General features: G+C 31.7%; 2 protein-coding genes across 8 annotated transcripts; one reads left to right on the top strand and one right to left on the bottom strand.

Moving 5' to 3' along the window:
* Window positions 1–3,511: 3,511 nt before the first annotated feature.
* LOC124955139 (serine/threonine-protein kinase VRK1-like) lies at window positions 3,512–7,273 on the bottom strand. 2 transcript variants are annotated; one of them, XM_047509103.1, is made up of 10 exons: window positions 6,828–7,273; window positions 6,301–6,562; window positions 6,092–6,217; window positions 5,812–6,008; window positions 5,457–5,700; window positions 5,174–5,374; window positions 4,823–5,043; window positions 4,396–4,643; window positions 4,156–4,304; window positions 3,512–3,985 (listed from the first exon to the last, which is right to left on the bottom strand). In XM_047509103.1, the coding sequence occupies exons 2-10, from the start codon at window positions 6,461–6,463 to the stop codon at window positions 3,909–3,911; spliced, it is 1,626 nt and encodes a 541-aa protein (XP_047365059.1). In that variant the 5' UTR covers window positions 6,464–6,562; window positions 6,828–7,273; the 3' UTR covers window positions 3,512–3,908. The 2 variants fall into 2 exon arrangements, with proteins under 2 accessions (XP_047365059.1, XP_047365058.1); XM_047509102.1 differs by having other exon boundaries at window positions 6,301–6,468.
* A 351-nt stretch (window positions 7,274–7,624) lies between these two features.
* On the top strand, window positions 7,625–18,771 carry LOC124955137 (RNA-binding protein 25). Of its 6 annotated transcripts, XM_047509094.1 has the most exons (14): window positions 7,920–8,102; window positions 8,608–8,750; window positions 9,666–10,020; window positions 10,147–10,341; window positions 10,421–10,536; window positions 14,668–14,885; window positions 15,159–15,777; window positions 15,944–16,370; window positions 16,567–16,785; window positions 16,975–17,150; window positions 17,224–17,370; window positions 17,509–17,886; window positions 18,234–18,368; window positions 18,476–18,771. In XM_047509094.1, exons 2-12 carry the CDS (start codon window positions 8,643–8,645, stop codon window positions 17,599–17,601), a joined length of 2,673 nt encoding a protein of 890 aa, XP_047365050.1. In that variant the 5' UTR covers window positions 7,920–8,102; window positions 8,608–8,642; the 3' UTR covers window positions 17,602–17,886; window positions 18,234–18,368; window positions 18,476–18,771. The 6 variants fall into 6 exon arrangements, with proteins under 6 accessions (XP_047365053.1, XP_047365050.1, XP_047365054.1 ...); XM_047509097.1 differs by lacking the exon at window positions 7,920–8,102 and adding an exon at window positions 7,625–7,770 and having other exon boundaries at window positions 18,234–18,771; XM_047509098.1 differs by having other exon boundaries at window positions 9,696–10,020; window positions 18,234–18,771.
* The last annotated feature ends 2,636 nt before the right edge of the window (window positions 18,772–21,407 follow it).

Raw genomic sequence — 21,407 nt, 5'->3', positions numbered from 1 at the left:
GATCCTACTTATGGTTTATCCTTCGATCTCTCAACGCGATCTCTCTCTCTCTCTCTCTCTCTCTCTTTCTCTCTCCCTTTCTCTTTCCCTTCTCTTCACATTTTTTCTCTTGTTTCTTTCTTCGGAACGTCCTTGAATATTACTCAAGGGAAGAGTACACGATGGTTCTCTCTTCCCTTGTTTTTCAACGATTCCTGGAACCCGGAAGAGCTTGAATGAATTCTCGGGGAGTGGCAAACACCTTTCTTCTCCTCTCCTCTCCTCTTCTCCTCTTCTTCTTTCTCCTCTTCCCTTCTCTTTTTTCATATATCATGGACCTCCCTTATCTCATTCTTGTTTAAGCCAGGATAGCAAGTAGACAGTTATGCGTGCGAATACGCATCGCATACGTACACGCTCACACATATGCACACACAGAAAAAGAGGAAGAGAGAGAGAGAGAGAGAGAGAGAGAGAGAAAGAGACGGTGGTCGATCGGCGGCTGTCTTTCGGCCATGCGTCCTCTAAGGAGAGAAGCGGAGGCCATCCCTCTTTTACTTAATTCGAGTCTACGACTCGATCAGAAGATGACACGATCGTTTATACGTTAAATCGTTTAGGATTGGATCTTTTTCTCTCGTCAATTAGATTTCTTCTTCCTCGACTATGGGCAGGCTACTTTGATGTACCAAAGGACTCGTTCTCGCTGTAAACGCCATTATCCAATAATCCAATTCTTTTTTGTTCTCCATTAGAAAGGTCAACGCTATGGGTGAGTCAAAACCCTTTTGGCGTACGAGAAAACCTTCCTCCCCGTATCTCTCGATCGTTGTATTTCTCAAATTAAGTACACCCAATGGTCGACAGACCTTTTTTTGCGGATAAATTACGGCAAAGTGTTCGACGCTCGTACGATAGACCTTCACCTGCACGCCCTGCCGATGACCGTTCGGACCAACCAAGGTCATATAACCGCTCATGTTCTCCGTATTCCAACAGGAATCAACGTTCGATTCCTTCAAGCTCGATTGGTTGAACTGAAGGAAGTTGGTGTGCATAGCTACGTCGGCCGGCATCTTGATTCCTAAATTTTCTTCTTTTTTCACTAATTTCTTCCTATCGTTGTCCTCTACGAAATTTTCCTCTTCCTCTTCGATCGCCTCGAGCGAAAAACTATCGGCTAGTACCATACGTACTACGATATATTTATATTATATATAAATAGACGGTTGTGCGTGTGTGCGAATATATATTTTTATATATATATATATATATATATATATATATTTAAAAAAAAAAAGAAATTGCGTATAGAGATACAATTTGTTAATTTGCGCTTATTTTTTTTCTTTATGTCGGCGAACAAACCACCTTCTGTTAATGCGCGCAAGCAACTACCCGCGAAAACTTTCGGCACCGATATTTATACGGTGCATCGAACTACGTTGCGCATGCGCATCTCGCGGGACATTGCCGTGTCGCGCTCTGACGATGTTTAGACGAAAGATTCGCGCGCAGTGCATTGACGCGTTTCATTTCGAACGTGCTTAAATAACAAGTATGTTTTCATTCTCTTTTTCTTTTTTGTCTTTTTTTCTAACGCCCCCTTTTATTTTGTTCATTTAATTTTCGTTTATTTATCATAATTCTTACATCTAATCGCTTCGAGATAAAGGAAACGACAACTTTGTTTTCTTGTTCCTCCATCTGTTTTCTTTTTCCCCTCTTTTTTTTTTTGAACAAAATAATTTCATTTCTTTTTTATTTTCGTTTAATGGTTCGATTTGGAAAAAACAAAAAAAATTCGTAGAGAACACGAAGTTTGTTAAAATGAAAGAAAATCTTTTCGTTGACTTAAAACCAAAAAAGAAAAAAAAAAGAAAAGAAGAAAAGGGAGAAAAGAAAAAAAGAAAAAGAAAAAAATATACAAAACGAATAAAAAAAAAAAGAAAAATGAGAAATGTTTTTACAAGTGAATTAAAAGAAGAACGAGATGGAAAAATATAATAATGCAGCAGTGGAAGAAACTTTTCAAGAGGACACAGCTGACGGTCAATAAATACCGATGAATCTACCGTGGCCGACTATTTGGCAAGAAGGACATGGTGCGTGCTCTGTGATTCACCCTAAACCTCGCCTGATGGCTCGCTAAATTCGAGTAGTACGTGGCAAAAAGGAAATTAGAGGGAGACGAAACTCGGCCGTCGGCCAAATTCGTGATTCTAGGAAAGCTTCTAGCGGTGACAAACGATGGAAAAAGGCACGAGAGAACGCTATGTCACAGTAGTGTAAAATTTAACGAATTGCTAGAAATGAGTACAATGAACTCGATAAAACGTTTTTCCCTTTTTTTTTTCTTCCCCCTTCAACCAAAACGACTCCAATAACGTATTAATTAATATAGTTAAAAAATTATGAACAATTCTATGAATTAGTATTGCACTTTGGATGGCTTTGTCAATTTTCTCTTTTTGTTTTTTTTTTTTTCCCTCTAATCATAAATATTTTTCTTTGACCTTGTATAACTTTGATAAAAGAATAATAAAATATGACTTGTTTATTCGATACTCCATTGTTTATCGTTTTCAAAAGAGATAACCGATGTCCGGTTGAGTTTTCCCAGAGGGGAGAAATTCACACGATAAATACATATACATTTATATGTGTATATATATATATATGCATTTATATATATGTATACATACATATACATATATATATATATATATAGAGAGAGAGAGAGAGGACATTTCTACATTACAAAACAACACGAGTTTTCTCTAATACGATAAATAAATACATAAACTAACACAATGAATGATTTTGTTTCTTTCGAAGGAATCGATTATCATGAACGTGTATGTTTATTTAAAAGACAATAATTATGCCAGCGCTACACAATTTTTATCAGAGATTAACAAGCATTTTATTCGGAGGAATATTTGTCTCTTTTTTTTTCTTTAGATCCTTGTTCTTTCTTATTATATATATATATATATATACATATATATATATATATATATATATATACTTTTTGTTTTTCTTTTTTTTATTATTATTATTATTTTTACAGGATCGTACGCTACTACGAAGAATTATATTTCTTTTTTTTTTTTTTCAGTTCTACGTTTGTCTCGATGCAATTATTAATCGCTAAATTAACAGAAGTTTTCTTTGATTCCTTCTTTGCTTAGAGAGATATTATAATGAAGTTATACATATTCTCCAAAATCATTTTTATCTCTACTTATACTCTATGCGTGTATATATATATATATATATACATATACATATACATATACATATAATCATTTATTCGCTATGTAAGCACTTAAAAAGATTTTACATTCATTATAATTTTGTTAAGCAACAAAAAAGAAAAAGAAAAAAGAAAAATCTTTTAAAATTACAAAAAAAAAAAAAAAATTAATAAAAAAAAAAAAAAAAGAAAAAAAAAAAGAAAAAAATAAGAACGATATTTTTAACAGTCTTTTACGTGACGATACGATAATTTCGTTCCTTATACAATTTCGTTAAATCAAAAATCACGATACACAGAGAAGTGTAGTTCTTTTTTTATTCGTCGATTAACGCGGAACTGTCTCGACGGTACACATTTTTGTTGTTTTTTCTTGTTTTTTGTTTTGTTTGTTCTTTTTTTTGTCGTTTTTTTTTTTTTTAATAACATTGTACAGTGAACTATAACAGTAATGATGTTAATAATAATAGATCAAATTTTTATCCTTTCACGTGAGGAACGTCGAACATTAATTATTATATAAATCTAAGTATAAGCTAAAAAAAAAATTATATAATACTTATTAAGTATATGTCTGATAATAAAATAATCGGAGAGGCAAATATATTGTTCGATAACAACAGACATTTGAGATTGATCGACAAAATTTTTAGCTTAATAGCATAATGTTTTATTTTTTTCTTTGTGCGGCTCTGTTATTACTGGAGCTTTTCAATACTTGATCGAACTTGTCGTGTTTTCCCAGACCTATAAGAGAGATGAAGAAATTTTTATTAATAAAATGACTTATCGATATAATTATATATTTATATACCTATATATATTTACTTGCTTTAAGTAACACATGTTACGTTACTTGACCGATAAAGATATACATATACAAGAGGAAAAAAAAATAAAGATTTATTAATTCTTACGTTTTAATTTTGCCACTCGAGAACGCGTTACACGTGCCGTACCAGAGGTATTGGTATTAATGGAAGAAACCAAAGTTTCCGATGATCTCTTTTTTAAACGTACAACTTCTTCCATCGCCGGAGTCATCCATTTTGCTTTAAAGTCAATGCTATTTCGAGAAAATGCGTATTCGTTTAATACCTTTACAAATTAATATCTAAATTAAATCGTATATCAATAAAAAAAGCATAGATGCTTACTCTACTAATCGTGATCTATGTTTATATGCTCCTGATTGTCTCTCTTTCATCCTACGAATAACATCTAACATCGCATAAGTTGGTAGTGATGGAATTGGCGATGGTGGCGGGGACGGTGGTGGCGTCAATGGAGTAGGCGGCGTTTGTACACTAATTTTTGCTAGTCTATCTGGATGAAATGCCAATACTTCCTCCCAACAGAATTTTTTTGGTTGACTTTTCAATTGTGTATTTCTTGTTATTCGAATCTGAAATATATTTATAATATCGTGCGATTAATATATATTATATTATATACTTTACTTTGTCTAATACCTATATAAGTTGAAAAAACAGCAATAGTTGGAAAAACGGCTAACAAGAAATATAAATATTAGTAATTTAATAGTATGATGCTTTATAAAATAATTTATAACTCTTAAATTACCTCGCCATTTACGGGTCTGCATGGCTTTCGTTCTCGTAAATAAGGTCGCCTAATCGACGTGGCACAAGTATTCTCATTGGACTCATGGATGTTGAAGAGGCACGTAGGAACTTTACTTTCTTGATTGGTGCCAGGTTGAAATAGACTTCTTAGATAAGAATAATTTGGTTTGCTTTCAAAGTCTAATTCTGTGATATACTTCATATATTCCACGAGAGCAGCTGTGTAAAAAAAAAAGAAAAAAAAAAAAAAAAAAAACATACATACATACATATATTTACATAACAGAATATTTGTAAGGAGATGTATCAATTATTATATTATCAATGGAATAAAGTAAAGATTATTTACATGGATAATTCTTCCTGTTTGGAAAACATTTTTCCATAAGTAGGGGTAAATTTGATAATAAAGCTTCCTTTTCAGCATGAACTTCTTCCGGATCTATTGCCTCGGATAAATCGTTACTATCTTTTTCCCATGGTAATTTACCACACATCCATTGTAATAAGTTATATCCTAATGTTTCAAGATCTCCTCTTCTCGAGTGTGCTGAAAAAAAAAAAATATATATAAAAAATTAATTCCACGTTATAAATTATAAAATACAATTGATGGATAGATGTATGCTTACTTCCATGATGTGCATCACGAGATGTAAATTCCAAGGTTCCCTCGTGTGCTCTTCTTTCATCATGAACGAATGGTTTATGATTACCTGCTGTTGTTCTAAAGCGATAAGCCAATCCATAATCTACCAAGTAAGCTTGAGATCTTTCTCTTACTACACTTTCTTCGTAAGGGGCTAATAAAATATTTGGGCCTTTAATATCTGCATGAGCATAACCGTGACTGTGAATGTACTCTAATGCATCTAGCTGTAAGATTAAATTAAAGAAAACAAGAGAGAGAGTGAGAGAGAGAAAAGAGATTTAGCTTTTTTTTTTTCATGTTAATAATAATTATAAAATATAAATGTATCATCTTACCATTTGTACAGCTAAATTATTAACAAGCCTAGTTGGTAATTTTCTGTTATTTGATATAAACAGTTTACCAATATCTATACCGTATCTTGGTATAACTAAAAATCTGTAACGTTCTCCTTGATAAATATGAGACCCAGATCCCTCATAAGTTGGAACCCCTATTCTTCTTTTTCTTTGTGTTTTACACCAACTTTCAACTATAAATATTTCCAAGTAAAATATTAGAATTTTCATTTGAGGATAATTTCATATGCATAATGTATCTATATCAGTCACTTACTCATATGTTTTCTAGATACTCGAATGTAAAAGTTCATTTCAACGAACAAAGGTCCATTATTATGTGGTTCAATTTTAATAACATATTGTGCATCATCACCTACTGGAGATGTAATATCTTTGGAAGCTAAAGATATATGTTTATTTTATTAATTAGTTAAGATCTTTGAATTTATTTTTAATTAAAGGCACTTTTTATAAATCTCTCACCTAAATATATATCACCAAATCCACCATATCCAATGCTACTGCCAAGTCTCCATTTATTCTGAGTAATATCTGTAAGAATCTCATTTGCTGGTAATTTTGCTGGCAACTTACAACCTGGTGCTGCTATTCTTTTAACAGGAACTTCTTCTCGTCCTGGTGCCATTCTTACTGGTTGATCGCAGACAGAACATAATATTTTATTATTAAATTAATGCTTTATGTAAAGCTTAATATTTAAAAATACAGTTGTATGTAGATGCTACTGTAATTACAAAAAGACTAACATCATATTAAAGAAATATATATATATATATATATATATATATATATATATATATACATGTATACATATTACTTATATATTTATGAAATACAAAAATATAAAGTAGTATAAATATAAACAATTAAACATTTGTTTAATATTGAAGCTCTACAATCATTATATCAATAAATTATTGATAGAAAATATATCTATATATTATTGATTAATACAATCAAATTCATATTATAAATTCGATTACACTTACATTGTTTACTTTTTTTCAATTATATATTTTGTATTGAGAACATAAACTAATGTCACTGTGAATTACGTTTATCTATTTGATAAAAAAATTGACATACAAGGGCAAATTATATCCTAATATCATATGCAGCACAAAAATTATTATAATAATCAATATTATAATATTTAATGTGTTAGTAGTTAAATATAAATGAACGTAATATTGAAATGGAAAGTTAGAGTGAGATATTCACTCTGATTGTTTGATAATAAATGACAAATAAATAATTTCTCTTTTATCTTGCCAACGATATTAAGTTAAATATCATTTATAAAAATTATAAGAGATATTTTCCAGTTAAAATAATTATTACTGAACAATGAATAATTATACACTTTGTTTTCTTTCAACTGTAACGGTTTTGCGTGAAAAGTACGCCATTCAACTTTATAATGCATTGCACTGCCATTTCATGAACCAAAGTAGAAAGTATTAAATAGAGAGGAATGCAGGTATACGATTGTTAGAATACTAAAAGCGCCATCTTGCGAAAATTAATTTACCACATTAAAGAATACTATTATTAACAAATATTTACTTTTTTTCTCTAATGTCTTAACGATATGATATAAAGTAATATTATTAATAGTTCAAATAATGATTATATGACGAGAATAAAATTGAAATTTTTATAATCACATGACGACAGCAACCAATCAGAATCAACCAATCAGAATCAACCAATCAGAATCAACCAATCAAAATCAATCGAATCTATAATATTTTTTAATAACGAGCTCGTAATTTTTTTACGAAATCTAATTAATAATTCATTAAAATGTTTCTATTTGTAACGTGTTAAGTTATAATTAAATCGTATTAATTATGTAACGTTAATCGTTTGTGACAAATTGAAATATTTACGATGAATGAAGTTGAATGAGAATTAGAAAATTTCAAGCGCGTAAGTGAAGCTTCGTTAAATATTATTATTAATTATTATGTTTTGAGAGAAGAAAATGTTTTCTTTTTTTTTTTTTTTGTATTAATATCCGTTAATATATAAGAAAATTCCCTACAGTTATGTTAGCTATTCTGATTCTGAAGCAACTTTCACAATGGTAGAATATGAAGCTTTAATGGAGGAAGTGTACGACGTGATTATTCTGTATGACCGTTGAAATTTAATTTGCGCAATAATATTTTTCCTTTTATTTTATCGATATATTTAATAATATGACGCGAACTTGTGCAAAACAATGATAGACATTATTTTTATGTTAAAAAGTTTCTTGTGTAAGTACGAAGAAAAATAAATGTCTCTGTGTGTTTCCGCGCTTCGCCACTTTAATGGTTAGGATCTGAAGGCATCCATTATTCTTCTTTGATCTGGCATCAAAACGCGATCGGTAGTGAAAATATAACTTTGTCAAATTTTCGTTTGTTCTCGTCTTTAATGAGAATGTTTTAATCGATTTATCATTAAATTTTTCCATTTCCTCGTTCATTTTCCATTGTTACTAATACATTATGTACATTGATATATGATTATAAGAGGACACAAAAGTTTTTACATATTAAAAATGTGTTGAACAAATTTTTTTAATCTTTTCAGGTATTTATTAATATTTGCAAATGCAAAACTATCGTATAATCAATTTTTTTTTCCTACTATAAATATGTATATTGTTAATGTGTGATGGTTATAGATTTTTTTTTTTCCCTCTCCAAGCACATCGTGTATGCATACTCTGTATTTACAATTTGTTACGTTTAATATTCCATATTAATTCTTTTGCAGCAAAAGCACTGCCATAATTTAAGTTAAAGTACACTATGTCTTATCCTGGACAACCACCCATGGGGATACCAGGCATGCCTCCCATGCCATATATGGTTGGTGCTCCACCACCAATTATTGGGGGTGTAATGTCTATGGCTCATGTAAGTATATACATTTAATTAATTTTCATTTATTGTATTTATGCATGATTGTTTTTATCAGTGTTAGTTATATATTTTCATGCCATATTCTTTTGAAACTTTACTTTTTGATGTTGTTATTACTATAACGTAGAATTTCATTGCTTTCTGTATTATTCTGTTATATATTCTCTTTGATATTTATGCTATATCTTTTGTAACAAATAAATATCTTATTGCTTACAATATCATTATGTTAATAATATAATAGGATTGATTAATTTTTCCTATATTTATTTTCTATCTAATCAAACTATTTATATGAGTAATGATGACAATAGAGATAGGTAGATAATTAATATTATAAATTTCTTGTGTATATGGAAAATGATGCATTTCCTACAGTGAACATATAATCTTGGGTTAAATGCAAATAACAGAGATATATTTACCTTAGCATGCATATATTTCAATTAGATGTCATCTTTATCTTATCTTAGTTAGGTAGAGCTTAGGTTAATCCATAATCACTACTGAGTTTGCTTATGGAACTTTCTATATGTTGCAATAATAATATATTTATCAAAAATAAAACTCTCTCTCTCTCTCTCTCTCTCACTCTCTCTCTCTCTCTGTTTCACTTTCTCTTTTTATGAAGTATCTATTGAGAACTATCTAATAATAAAAGAAATATATATATATACTAAAAGTATTATAAAAATACTGTTCAAATGAAATATTTAGCATGTGAATGTCTCTTAAATTAATTTTCATTTGCACGAGCAAAACAATGTAGGAACAATTTTTAGTACCTGATGTTCAAGTGTACAGCAAGAGATAGAACGCAAACTAATGCACAATTAATGGGAGGGGACATTATGCAGTGCATGAGTAGAAATGTGCATTATTAAGAAAGCTACCATTTATAAAACATAGATGATTCCAACACCCGTATCTGCGATGCAGACCTCAGCACCAGCCGTACGTTATGCACGCAATCAAAATCGGCACGATAACAATCGCCGTCGTGAGAGAGAATCTGGACCACCAGTAACAGTCTTTATTGGCAATATAATGGACAGAGCACCTGATGTAATGATTCGACATATTTTGGGAGCATGTGGCCATGTTCTTTCATGGAAAAGGGTACAAGCTTTTGGATTTTGTGAATATGCCGGTCCAGATGCAGGATTAAGAGCAGTAAGATTGTTACATGATATGGAAATAGGGACAAAGAAACTTGTTGTTAAAGTGGATGCTAAAGCTAAAGTGGTACTGGATCAATTTAAAGGTATTTTAAATTAATGTGTTTATTATTGATGTACGTATATTGTATTATTAATAAATAATTGAATATATAAACAATTAATTATTTAAATTTTAATGTTTTTTACATTATGATTATATTGATTTTTAGCAGAGAGACGGAAGAAACTTAGAGGAGGTCAGTCACCTTTACAAGATGAAACATCAACTGAAGGTACAGAGGGAGAGGAAGGCGAAGATTACATGGACGAAGGAATGAGAGTGGTAGATGCAGATGCGTTAGCACGTATTAATCAAATTATTGCTGAACATGCTGCAGATTTAGAAATGGCCCAAGTTGCGCCAGGTATATTAATTAATAATTTATTAATTTTTATTAAATACGATAGAATATCTATTATAAATGTTTGCTTTATCATTAATAGAAGAACATCAAACCAAAATGGTCGCCAAGTCTTTAAATTTGGATGATGCAGAAATTGAAGAGAGTAAAAGAGACTTGATAACTCGAGAAATCGGCAAATTCCGGGAAGTAATGAAGGTAATTATTTTGATATATGTAATATGACATTTCTCTTGATTTAATTCCTATTTCTTTGCTCCTGTTTTTGAATATATCAAATATGAAGGCGCTATGAAATACGGCATGTTGATTGGGGTACAGAATAACTGAAAGAATTTTAAAGCACACAATTTATTATTATTTATGCATAATTCTCATCTGTGAAGCTTAAAAAAATTTAATATCACAAATGTTTTTTCTTTTTTTTTTTTTTTTTTTTTTTTTTATCTTTTTTTCTTCTTTCTCTCTTTCTCTCTCTCTCTCTTTTTTTTTTCTTTCCTTTTATCTTGTAAGGATATATTTGTTTCTAGTATTAAATTACAACATTTCTGATTTTTTTTATTTGAATCGATTTTTTTTTTTTTTTTGTTTTGTTTAAATTATGGAGTTAATTATATAAAATTCTATCCATTTATTTTCGAAAATAATCAGTAAAAATATTGAGAATTCCTTGAATGATTAGTTGCTATATCTTGTTTGAATTTTGTATGAATTTTTAAAAAGAAGGATAACTGTATCAAACATCATTTCTTTCCGTACATATAAAATATAAATCTAATCTAAATGTAAATTTTTTAATTGTTCCATGAGTTTGTTTGATTAATTTAATTTAATGTAATTTGCTCACATGTATATGAGAGCAACATACATACTTATAATTGAGCTCTTTAAAGAAATTGGAGTAATTTAGTAATTACATTTTATTTAATTCAAAGAGAATCCATTTAAATATTTTCTTTACGATAAATTGAACAAACTTACAATCCTAATACTCTGTATAAAGAGATTCTGTATGCCCGATTACGTTTATATTTCATACCAGTTGATGATGAAATTAAAGCTCACAGCATATGCATAAATTTATATATGTATATATATATATTATATATATATATATATTATATATTTTATATATTTATATATATATATATATAATGCATTTGGATATACAAGATGGACAATAAGTATTTAGAAATAAAGTATAGTTTTTAAGTACTTTGTGGTAAAAAGCGCGTGTGTGCTATCTTAGCTCTAAATAATTGGAGCCGTGACTCGTTGCTATAATTATAATAACAGGCAGCGTGCGTCGCACACAGCAAACGCACACGCCTAGGAATGCTGTGTGTGGGGACCACCCTTTCACTCACTCATTGGCTCTGAAGGGAGTCAATCACAGCACAACCCTCGTATTTTCGCAGGCAGCTGCAGCCTCGTCGGTAAGTCAGAGTATATCCAACCAACAAAACATGAAAACAAGAAAAATGAGTAAAATTCAGGCAGGAGAATTTTAAATCTCCTCGACACGCTGACATCATATAATTGATATGTGTTTTGTTTCCATCAAGAAAAAATCATATTGATACCTCAAAAATAGTTTTCTACTATTTTGTAGTCATTACATTTAGAATGTATGGAAACCTGCACTTCTCATTTGACAAAAATATCATTTTATCTAACTTTTTTCTATTTATATATAGATACATCAGGCTGTGATACTAATAATATTGTTCATACGATTACGGGCATGTCTAATAGGGAGTTAGTTATCTTAGGGAATTATTAGATATTCAGTATCATTAGTATAGTAAATTTGTAATTATTTCTTACTCCATAATATTATTGTCTCTCTATCCATTTAATATAAACATACATACATTCTAGATGATATCAAAGTTGAGGAGTGGAGATGAGATCATTCAAGGAAAACTGATATACATGGCAGTAGATCAATATTTTGAGATTTTTTCTTGTATTAGAATACGATCAAGTGAAAGGGAATTGTTAATATTGGAAATTATCTTGTGCATCTATATTAACATATAGTTCATCCCAATTCTATTAATGGCAGAGAGTATAGGCTATCACATACATTGGACAAGTAATAGTTACTGTTAATGTGGAAAAAAAAAAAGAAAAAAAAAAAAAAAAAAAAAAAAAAAAAAAAAAAAAAAAAAAAAAAGAAAAAAAAAAGAATAAAACAATTAGACGCTGACAACTTAATGTCTCTTTAGATAGAACATTAATAGGACCGAGAGTTTGCGAACGTTTTACACAATGAAATGATTTTATCATCACAATGGCGACTGTTCAGTTGTTGTCTTTATTTTGTGTAAACAGCTTCTGTCAGCGTCTCGATCAGACATGTACGTAGTACCTAGGTGCGCGCTCCTCCATTCTCCGGTACCACCACACTGACTGACCAAGTCAACTTCACACCGTGAGTAAACTCCACAACCATGAGCAAACACAGCCATTCGGTTCTTGTAGTTTTGCTAGTCAACTGCCCGTCTGAATCCCTTTGGTCATTGATATATTCCGTATTTCAAGAATCTATTTTCTCCTCACATGTGCATCTATTTTTATGCACTCAGTTCCATTATAATTAATAGCTTATAACTGTAGATTACTGTGTGGAGATTATAACAATTTTTAATTTATATAATTGTTTTTGAATTACTATACGTTTATTTTAGAATCATACTATTCTAACTTTTTTCTTTCCTTTTTTCTTTTCATTTTTTTTCTCTGCTTTTTCTCTCTCTCTCTCTCTCTCTCTCTCTCTCTCTCTTGATTTTCATACATAACTTTGCTCTGTTCATTATTTTTATTTTATACAAACACAATGAAGAATATAATTATGTATTAAACAGTTAGATACTAAATTATATAACTTCTATTATTTATAATAATTTTTGTTTTGTAATAATAATAATAATTAATGATGATCACTCTCCAAACAGTAATCTATTAGTGTTATCAGTACTAGTGTATCAAATAAGGGTGAAGCATACTAATCTATTTCTAAGTCGATTTGTGGGTAACACGGAAAGATAAGGGTGAGCAAACTATTGTGCATTTGATATCCAACAGTTTGCTGCATCAGCTGCCGCGTATAACCATAACCAGAGGAAAACAATGTTGACAGACGTGTGACTACATATTTCTTGGCAAATGCAAATGATGTTTTGATGGATACCCTTCTCCATGATGACTTCGCTTCTGATTGGTATAATATTTTCTAATAATTATTGAATTTGGACAAGAATTCTTATTATTCACCCCTTTCAACTATATTTTATTCCTATACATATATTAGTATTAGAGAATCTGTTTACAGGCACATTTGCAATGTTGTAAGTACATTGGGTGGCCTCTCTACGATGCGTCTGTTAGTTTTTAAGGTATTTAGGGTTAAGTAGAATATAAGAAAAATTACATGCTTGTTCCAAAATTTGTACCTGCACTTAGGTAATTGATATGTAAACGAGATTACGTGTAAGATGCTGCTGAACGAGCATGCTCCAGTGGAGTGAGTATACATCATTGACACGAACAGTTTTATAAAATAATGTTCAACAATGAATCATTGTCCACAACTAGTAATCGTTTGTTATTGGAAAACAAAAACAGAAAAAGAAAAAAACAAAAAAAAAAAAACAAATAAAAAAAAGACAATTACATTTAATATTCACTTTTTAAATTTCTAATATCCAAGCAGATGCATCTATATATATGTGTATATATATATATACATATATATATATATTTGTGTGTGTATATATATATGCATCTATATATATATAGCATCGTTTTGCTGGACAGTGAGATAATACCGATAAATATGCTATTTTTCAAACGTATTTTATTATTCATTTTTTTTTTATTATATATATATTATATAATATATATATATATAATATTATATAATATAATATAATATAATAATATTATATAATTATATATTTTATTATATATATATTTTTATATATATATATTAATTGACGATACATCCACGAAGATTTATAAATAAAGAATTTCTTATTAGTTATTAAAAGCTTCATTTACATGTTTTTTATACTCTACACCTGATTGCGGCAATAGAACGACTCATCTTACCCACACATTTCTTTTCTTTATATGTCAATATACGATTGCTAGTTTTTTTTCTTCTTCTTTTTTTTCTCTTCTTTTTTACTTTCTTTCTTTCTTTCTTTTCTTTTTTTTTTTTTTTTTTTTTTTTTTTTCAATTAAATTACAATTATACATCAAGCCCGATAAGCTTGTTTCGACTATCCGATCTCATCTTTCTCGCGTTCTTGTGTTTTATAGAAGCAGGAAGAGGAGAAGGCCCAAGTAAAACGTAAAAAAGAAGCTGTCGAAAAGGAGGAACGAGAGAAACGTGAAAAGGAACGGAGAGATAGGCGAGAAGAGGATGGAGCTAGCAAAGATGATCAGGAAGGCGAGCCTGGTAGTAGCCCTACGTCTCACAAAGGACGAAGTAGTAGTACAGGTAGCAGTAGAAGAGATAAGCGTCGTTCTAAATCCAGGTAAGAAGGAGATCGATAATATATGTAAATCTTTTTAAATATCTATCTGTCTCTCTGTGTATTTTTACATATACATATTTACACATACAGACACACACACACACATATATATATACATACATTTGTATGTATTTATGTATGCATTTATGAACGAAAGAAAGAACGTACGAACGATACATATGCATATCCTTTTATTGATTGATATTTATATTTATATTTATATTTATATTTATATTTATATTTATATTTATATTTATATTTATATTCTTGAAGATCAAAAGAACGCGAGAGAGATCGGCAAAGGAGCGAGAGGGATCGTGATAGGGATAGAGATCGCGAGAGAGATCGCGAGAGGGATCGAGAGAGGGATCGTGACCGTGAGAGAGAACGAGAGAGAGAAAGGGAAAGGGATAGGGAGAGGGAGAGAGACAGGGAAAGGGAGAGAGAAAGGGAAAGAGAGGAGGCACGAAAAACTGAGAGAGAAATAATGAGAGAAAGGGAGGAAGAGGAGGAGGCCAAGGAGAGGAAAAAAAATGAGAGGAGAGCTAGGGAAAAGGAGGCGGCTTATCAGGAACGTTTACGAGCATGGGAAACTCGGGAACGTCGTAAACAAAAGGAATACGAAAAGGAAACCGAAAAACGTAGGGCGAAACGAGAGGCGAGAGAACGAGAGGCAAAAAGATTAAAGGAATTTTTGGAGGATTATGATGATGATCGCGATGACGCTAAATATTACAAGGGTAAGGAATTGTCTCGACGTTTGGAGGAACGTGCTTTAGAGGCCGAAGCTGATTCGAGAGATCGTTGTGCCGAAAGACAGGAGCTACAAAGATTACGTGACAAACTTTATGCCGATGCCTCGCATCCTGATCCTGCTGCTGAATTCGAAAGGGTAAATTTTGAATTTCATTCAGTCATCATTGATAAAATATATCTAATATAAGTAATATAAGAGGACGTCATTGAGGGTTTAACTTTATCTTTTTTTTTCTTTTCTTTTTTTCTTTTTGATTTTTTTTTCCCCCTTTTTTTTTTCTTTCACTCCTTATCTCCTTTAGCTAAAAGCAGAAAGAGAAGAACAATATAAGCCTAAACCAGTGATTACTATTATCGACGAGGAGGATGAAAAGGTTGTGAAGAAAGAGAAAGAAGTGGTAATGCCACCCATCGAAACCGAGCCAATTGAAAGTGATAGCGACGATGGTGTTCAATTCGATGATGCATCTCAACCGGAGGTACCATCGAGAACACCACCTCGTCATCATCATCATCATCGTAGGCATCATCGTCATCATCAAAATCATCATCGTGATGGCGCCGAAGAAAATGAGGAAGTTGTCGTCGAAACCGATCATGAAAATCAAAAGGATATTAGATCTTCGCCGATGCATCAATCGGTTGGTACACCGGCCCAGTCGATTCCGCCCTCTTTGGACGAGGATTCGCGTATGTCTCTTGTCAGTGAACCGGAAAAAACAAGCGGCAGTAGGTTTACAATTTGTGAGATCTTCCTTATTTATAAAATATTAATTAGTCCAGTTTTTCTTTTTTTTTTTTTTTTTTTTTTTTTTTCTGGGGAGGGTTTACCTGAATGCGACTCCATAAGTATATTTATTATATATTAAGGAACATACGCTTTTGTTAATTCTTCATTGTCTATCCTATCTATCCTATTGTTTAGGTAATTTTGTTCCTTTTGCGATGGGAAGCGGTGGCACACGGGGAGAACATGCAGTTGGTAATAAAACTCCTGCAAGTCCTGGTACGGCCGTCAGTACGAATTCTCAGCAAGCTAATCAGACTAGAAAAAAAGGTCGCATCGATGTGAAGGATGTTTTTAATAATGACGATGACGATGATGGTACTAATAATGCGAAGAAACGGAAATTAGTTCCTCTAGGTAGTAAATACACGTTAATGATATAATTAAATAAATAATATATTTTTCATTAATATAATTAATAAATGATCTACCCTTTTTTTTCTTTTCTTTTCTTTTCTTTTCTTTTCTTTTCTTTTCTTTTCTTTCTTTCTTTCTTTCTTTTTTTTCTTTTTTCTTTTTTCTTTCTTTTTATACATACCTACGCAGATTATGGCGATGAGAAAAAGAAAAAGGCAAACGAGGAGACTCCGAAGCCTGGTAAAGAAGAAAGTACAAAGAGCCAAGAAGAAAAACGAAAACATATAAAGTCTCTCATTGATAAAATTCCTACTGATAAGAACGCACTGTTCGGATATCAGCTTGATTGGGCTGTAATAGATAATGTTAGTATCGAAAGAAATCTATTTAGTTATATTTATTCAGTTAAATTTTCTTATATCATTAATATATTTTTAGACATTAATGGAAAAAAGAATAAGACCTTGGATTAATAAAAAAATCATTGAATACATTGGGGAACCGGAACCGACTTTGGTCGATTTTATATGCAGCAAAGTTATGGCTGGTAGTTCTCCGCAAGGTATACTCGATGATGTACAAATGGTACGTTTATATTCTTCTTCATATAAATGGATTTTCAATGCATTCCTTCCATAAAAAAAAAAAAAAAAAAAAAATGAATGCCATTGAAAAGATTTACCTTCGCCCCCTTTTTTCTTTTTCTTTTTCTTTCTTTTATAGGTATTAGACGAAGAGGCCGAAGTGTTTGTAGTTAAAATGTGGAGGTTATTAATTTACGAAGTGGAAGCGAAAAAGATGGGTTTAGTTAAATAAATGTTGTAACATCTACAACGTTAATCGATTTACAATTTATATTATACATACAAATACCTTTGGTTACAATATAATCCGTAGAGGCAGCGAATCCCACGCACGTTAATAATGTATCATTTGTAGGAATCTACGCTAGAACAAGAAAAATATGACGTATTGCTTAATTAAATAGGCAAGATCTACGTGTGTAGCAGTTATAATGTTAAATACAACTTGTAATTACGATTTGTAAATTTTGAGTTCTCTTCAAGTTTGCTTCGTCAATCGATCATCGATAATGGAAAGGTAAGTATTTTTCGTCGTTGAAAAATTAAAAAAAAATATATATAAATATATATAGATATATACATACATACATATATATATATGTATATATATATATATTTGTGTTTTCGTAGTCATTGAAAATAATATTTAGAAGGGAAAAAGAAATAAATATTTAATAATCATAACGCAATTAATCTATAGAAATAGACAGAGAATCGACTCATAATAAACATATATACATATATATACATATATATATATATATATATATATATATATATATATATATATATATATATATATATATATTTAATATAATTTGACCGTGCCATATGGGCATTACGTATAACATGTATACGTTGTAGATATATATATCTTTTATAAATTTTTAAAATACGTACATACATATATGAAAAGGAATTAATCGTATATGTCAAATTAAATGTGTATGTCTATTGAGTAAAAGTTCGTTTGAACTGAATGAACGACGAAAGTGAATCGTGAGTGTAATAATAACAATAATAATAATAATAATAATAATAATAGTAATAATAATAATATTTACGTACTAATTTAATCAGTGACACATGCGTATATGTTTACACAGAAATTTTTTTTCCTCGTCGATACACTATATTCCATGTGTCTATTACTCTATTAACGTGCGTAAATAATACATATGTATAATAATTCATGAATGAAATTTTCCATCTATGAAGAAGCGATATTGATCAAGAAAATCGTTCACTTATATCGCACAACTACTACATACGTAATATAAGAAATTAAAAACTAATGATCGGAGGTTGGTTGGTCGTCGTCCAAAAATAATTTTTATCCACGTACAAGTTCGTCAAATGTAAATAAAAGAAAGGAAGCTCGAATAAAATCAATTTTACATTATCGACAAATCTCTTGATATATATATGTATATATATATATATATATATCTTTTTCTTTTTCTTCTATATTCTTTTTCTATTAATTGCAATGAAAATGAACATTCGATAGGGTATAGTATCCCTCCTTTTTTCGTTCTTTTATTTTATTATTTCTTTTTCTTTTTTTTTCTTTTTCTTTTTCTTTTTTTTCTTTTCTTTTTTTTTTTTGGTTGTACATTTATCATCGTTCTTCAACGTTCAACCCCCTAAGCGAAGAAAGTTAGATGCATTTGTCCAAGGGGGTTAACGAGTGGGCAATAAAAGGAGAATGAGAGAAGGAGAGAAAAAGAAAGAAAGAAAGAAAGAGAGAGAGAGAGAGAGAGACTTCCGTAACAAACTGAGCGCATATACGAGGAGCGTATCATCGTAAATAACATTTCGAATAGAGGTGCGAAACGTATACATGGATGCATAATACGTGAGGGAGAAGGAGACGACGATAATAGAAAAGCTTTGGGAACGGTTCGAAAGAGAAATAGAAAAAGAAAAAAAGAAAGGGTAGTGATCTTGGGGGTGGTACGCAATCGCACCGGTACAAAGAACCCATAAAAGGTGGTTGGGGAGACGTTTTTCCTGTAGTACCGAAAAAGTAGGAGACACTTTGGGTAAGGCGACTGTACCCCTCTCTCTCTCTCTCTCTCTCTCTCTCTCTCTCTCTCTCTCTCTCTCTCTCTCTCTCTCTCTCTCTCTCTCGCTCTATCAGCGAACACAATAACGCCCTGCTATTACCGGAGAGCTTGTATTAAGTCCTCGAAAAAAAGCTTTTATGCACTTAACAACAAATAATACGAGAAGTGCCGTTAACGCTCGAGATATATATAGACTACGGCGACCACGAGCACGACGTCGTCGACATCTACTCTCTTTTTCTCTTTGTTTTTCTCTATCTCTATCCCACTTTTCGTTCTTTCTGAAAAAGAATTTTTTTGCTAGAGACAACAACAGCGACAGTAGTAACAGCAGCAGCAGCAGCAGCAGCAGCAGTAGCAGCAGCAGTAGCAGTAGTAGTAGTAATAGCAGCAGCAACAGTAGCGGCAGAGTAGCTGTAGTATAGCAATAGCAATACCAATAGCAGCAGCAACAGTAGCAGCAGCAGTAGTAGAGCAGCAAGGTACATTGCTCGGCCGAGCACACCGTCTGATAATTTCTAGGGATCTTGAAAGACCGGGCCGACGAATGAAACGACCGTTTCGACGCCATCAGCGTCGACTATTGAAAGAGAGAGAGAGAGAGCGAGAGAGAGAGAGAGAGAATGAAAGAAATGGGGGTGAGTGGTACAAGTCAACCCCCCTTGAAACGTGTAACTTTCTTCCGGCGTCGTCTACACTCTTATACTAGTTGGATGGAGTCGCCAAGGTTCGCGGATACGAACTTTCCGAAGATAAAGTAATATTATTTCTGCTCGAGTTAACGAGCGAGTCGATGTAGACGACCGTCGTCTCTCTCTTAGGTATCGAAGGGTAACTGAAAGACGCACAAAGAGAGAGAGAGAGAGAAAGGAGACGTCTCGCGTTTTGCATTTTACAGGTGAAACGTGCTCGAGATGTCGATCAGCGAGAAAGGAATATACTTTGAGAGGAGGATGAGAAGGACTCAAGGAATCGTCGCACGTACATGGCGAAAGGAGATGAAACGGTAACGAGTACGGTCCACGGTAACTAAATATTCGCACAAGAGCTTGCAAAGGTCGTGGAAGAGAGAGAGAGAGAGAGAAAGAGAGAGAATGAGAAGTGAATGGGATGGTATATGAAGTTCGGTACCACCATCACGCAATTTACCCTACGAGCCTAACGAGAATCATCGAATCTTCGAGAGGTCTCTTACTACGCATTCTGAAAATCGCACTTCACGCGACATTTACCACGAAGGACTCTTATATAGGACCCTCGTCCTTCTCCTCCTCCTCCTTTTCCCATCCTCCTTTTTCTTCTTCTTTGCGATCGTGAGAGAGTTTGATCTTTGAATGCGAATGAGTGTCGAGAACTTTTATTTTTCATTTCTTTTCTTTTAATTTTATCTTTCCTTCTCCTTTTCTTTTTCTTTTCTTTTCTTTTCTTTTCTTATCTTTATTGTTGCTTTTTTTTTTTTCATTCCTCTTTCCTCCTTTCTTCTTTTTGTTCTCTCTCTCTTGTCCGTTTCTCTTCTTTATTATTTATTCCGACATCTCGTGAATGTAATATCGTTGATGATGTAATTTATTAGATACGAAGTATATCCCATAATCGAGTTTCTAATAATATCATTAGAAGGCGTAAAGCGAAATGATAAGGATGAGGATAATGACATTCGCTATGGGGATATAATCGATTTCGATCGTGATCCCCCAGTGGCATTGGACTTATTCGTAATGTTCGTTACATTGTTACGTAGAAAAGTGAATTTATCGTTTTAGAAATGTTTGGTTCGTCTTCCTGGTGGAAACTAAGATGAAAAGAAAAGATCTCCGAAGAATGGATATGGAAACATAAAAAGAAAAAGAAAGAAAGAAAGATAGATAGATAGATAGATAGATAGATAGATAGATGGAAGAGTGAGAGAGAGAGAGAGAGAGTAAGAGAAAGATAGAGTCAGTGAGACACGATGCACATGCAGAACGAG

The sequence above is a fragment of the Vespa velutina genome, chromosome 17 (genome assembly GCF_912470025.1).
Source record: "Vespa velutina chromosome 17, iVesVel2.1, whole genome shotgun sequence".
NCBI lineage: Eukaryota > Metazoa > Arthropoda > Insecta > Hymenoptera > Vespidae > Vespa > Vespa velutina.
This window is presented reverse-complemented; position numbering and strand designations above follow the sequence as displayed.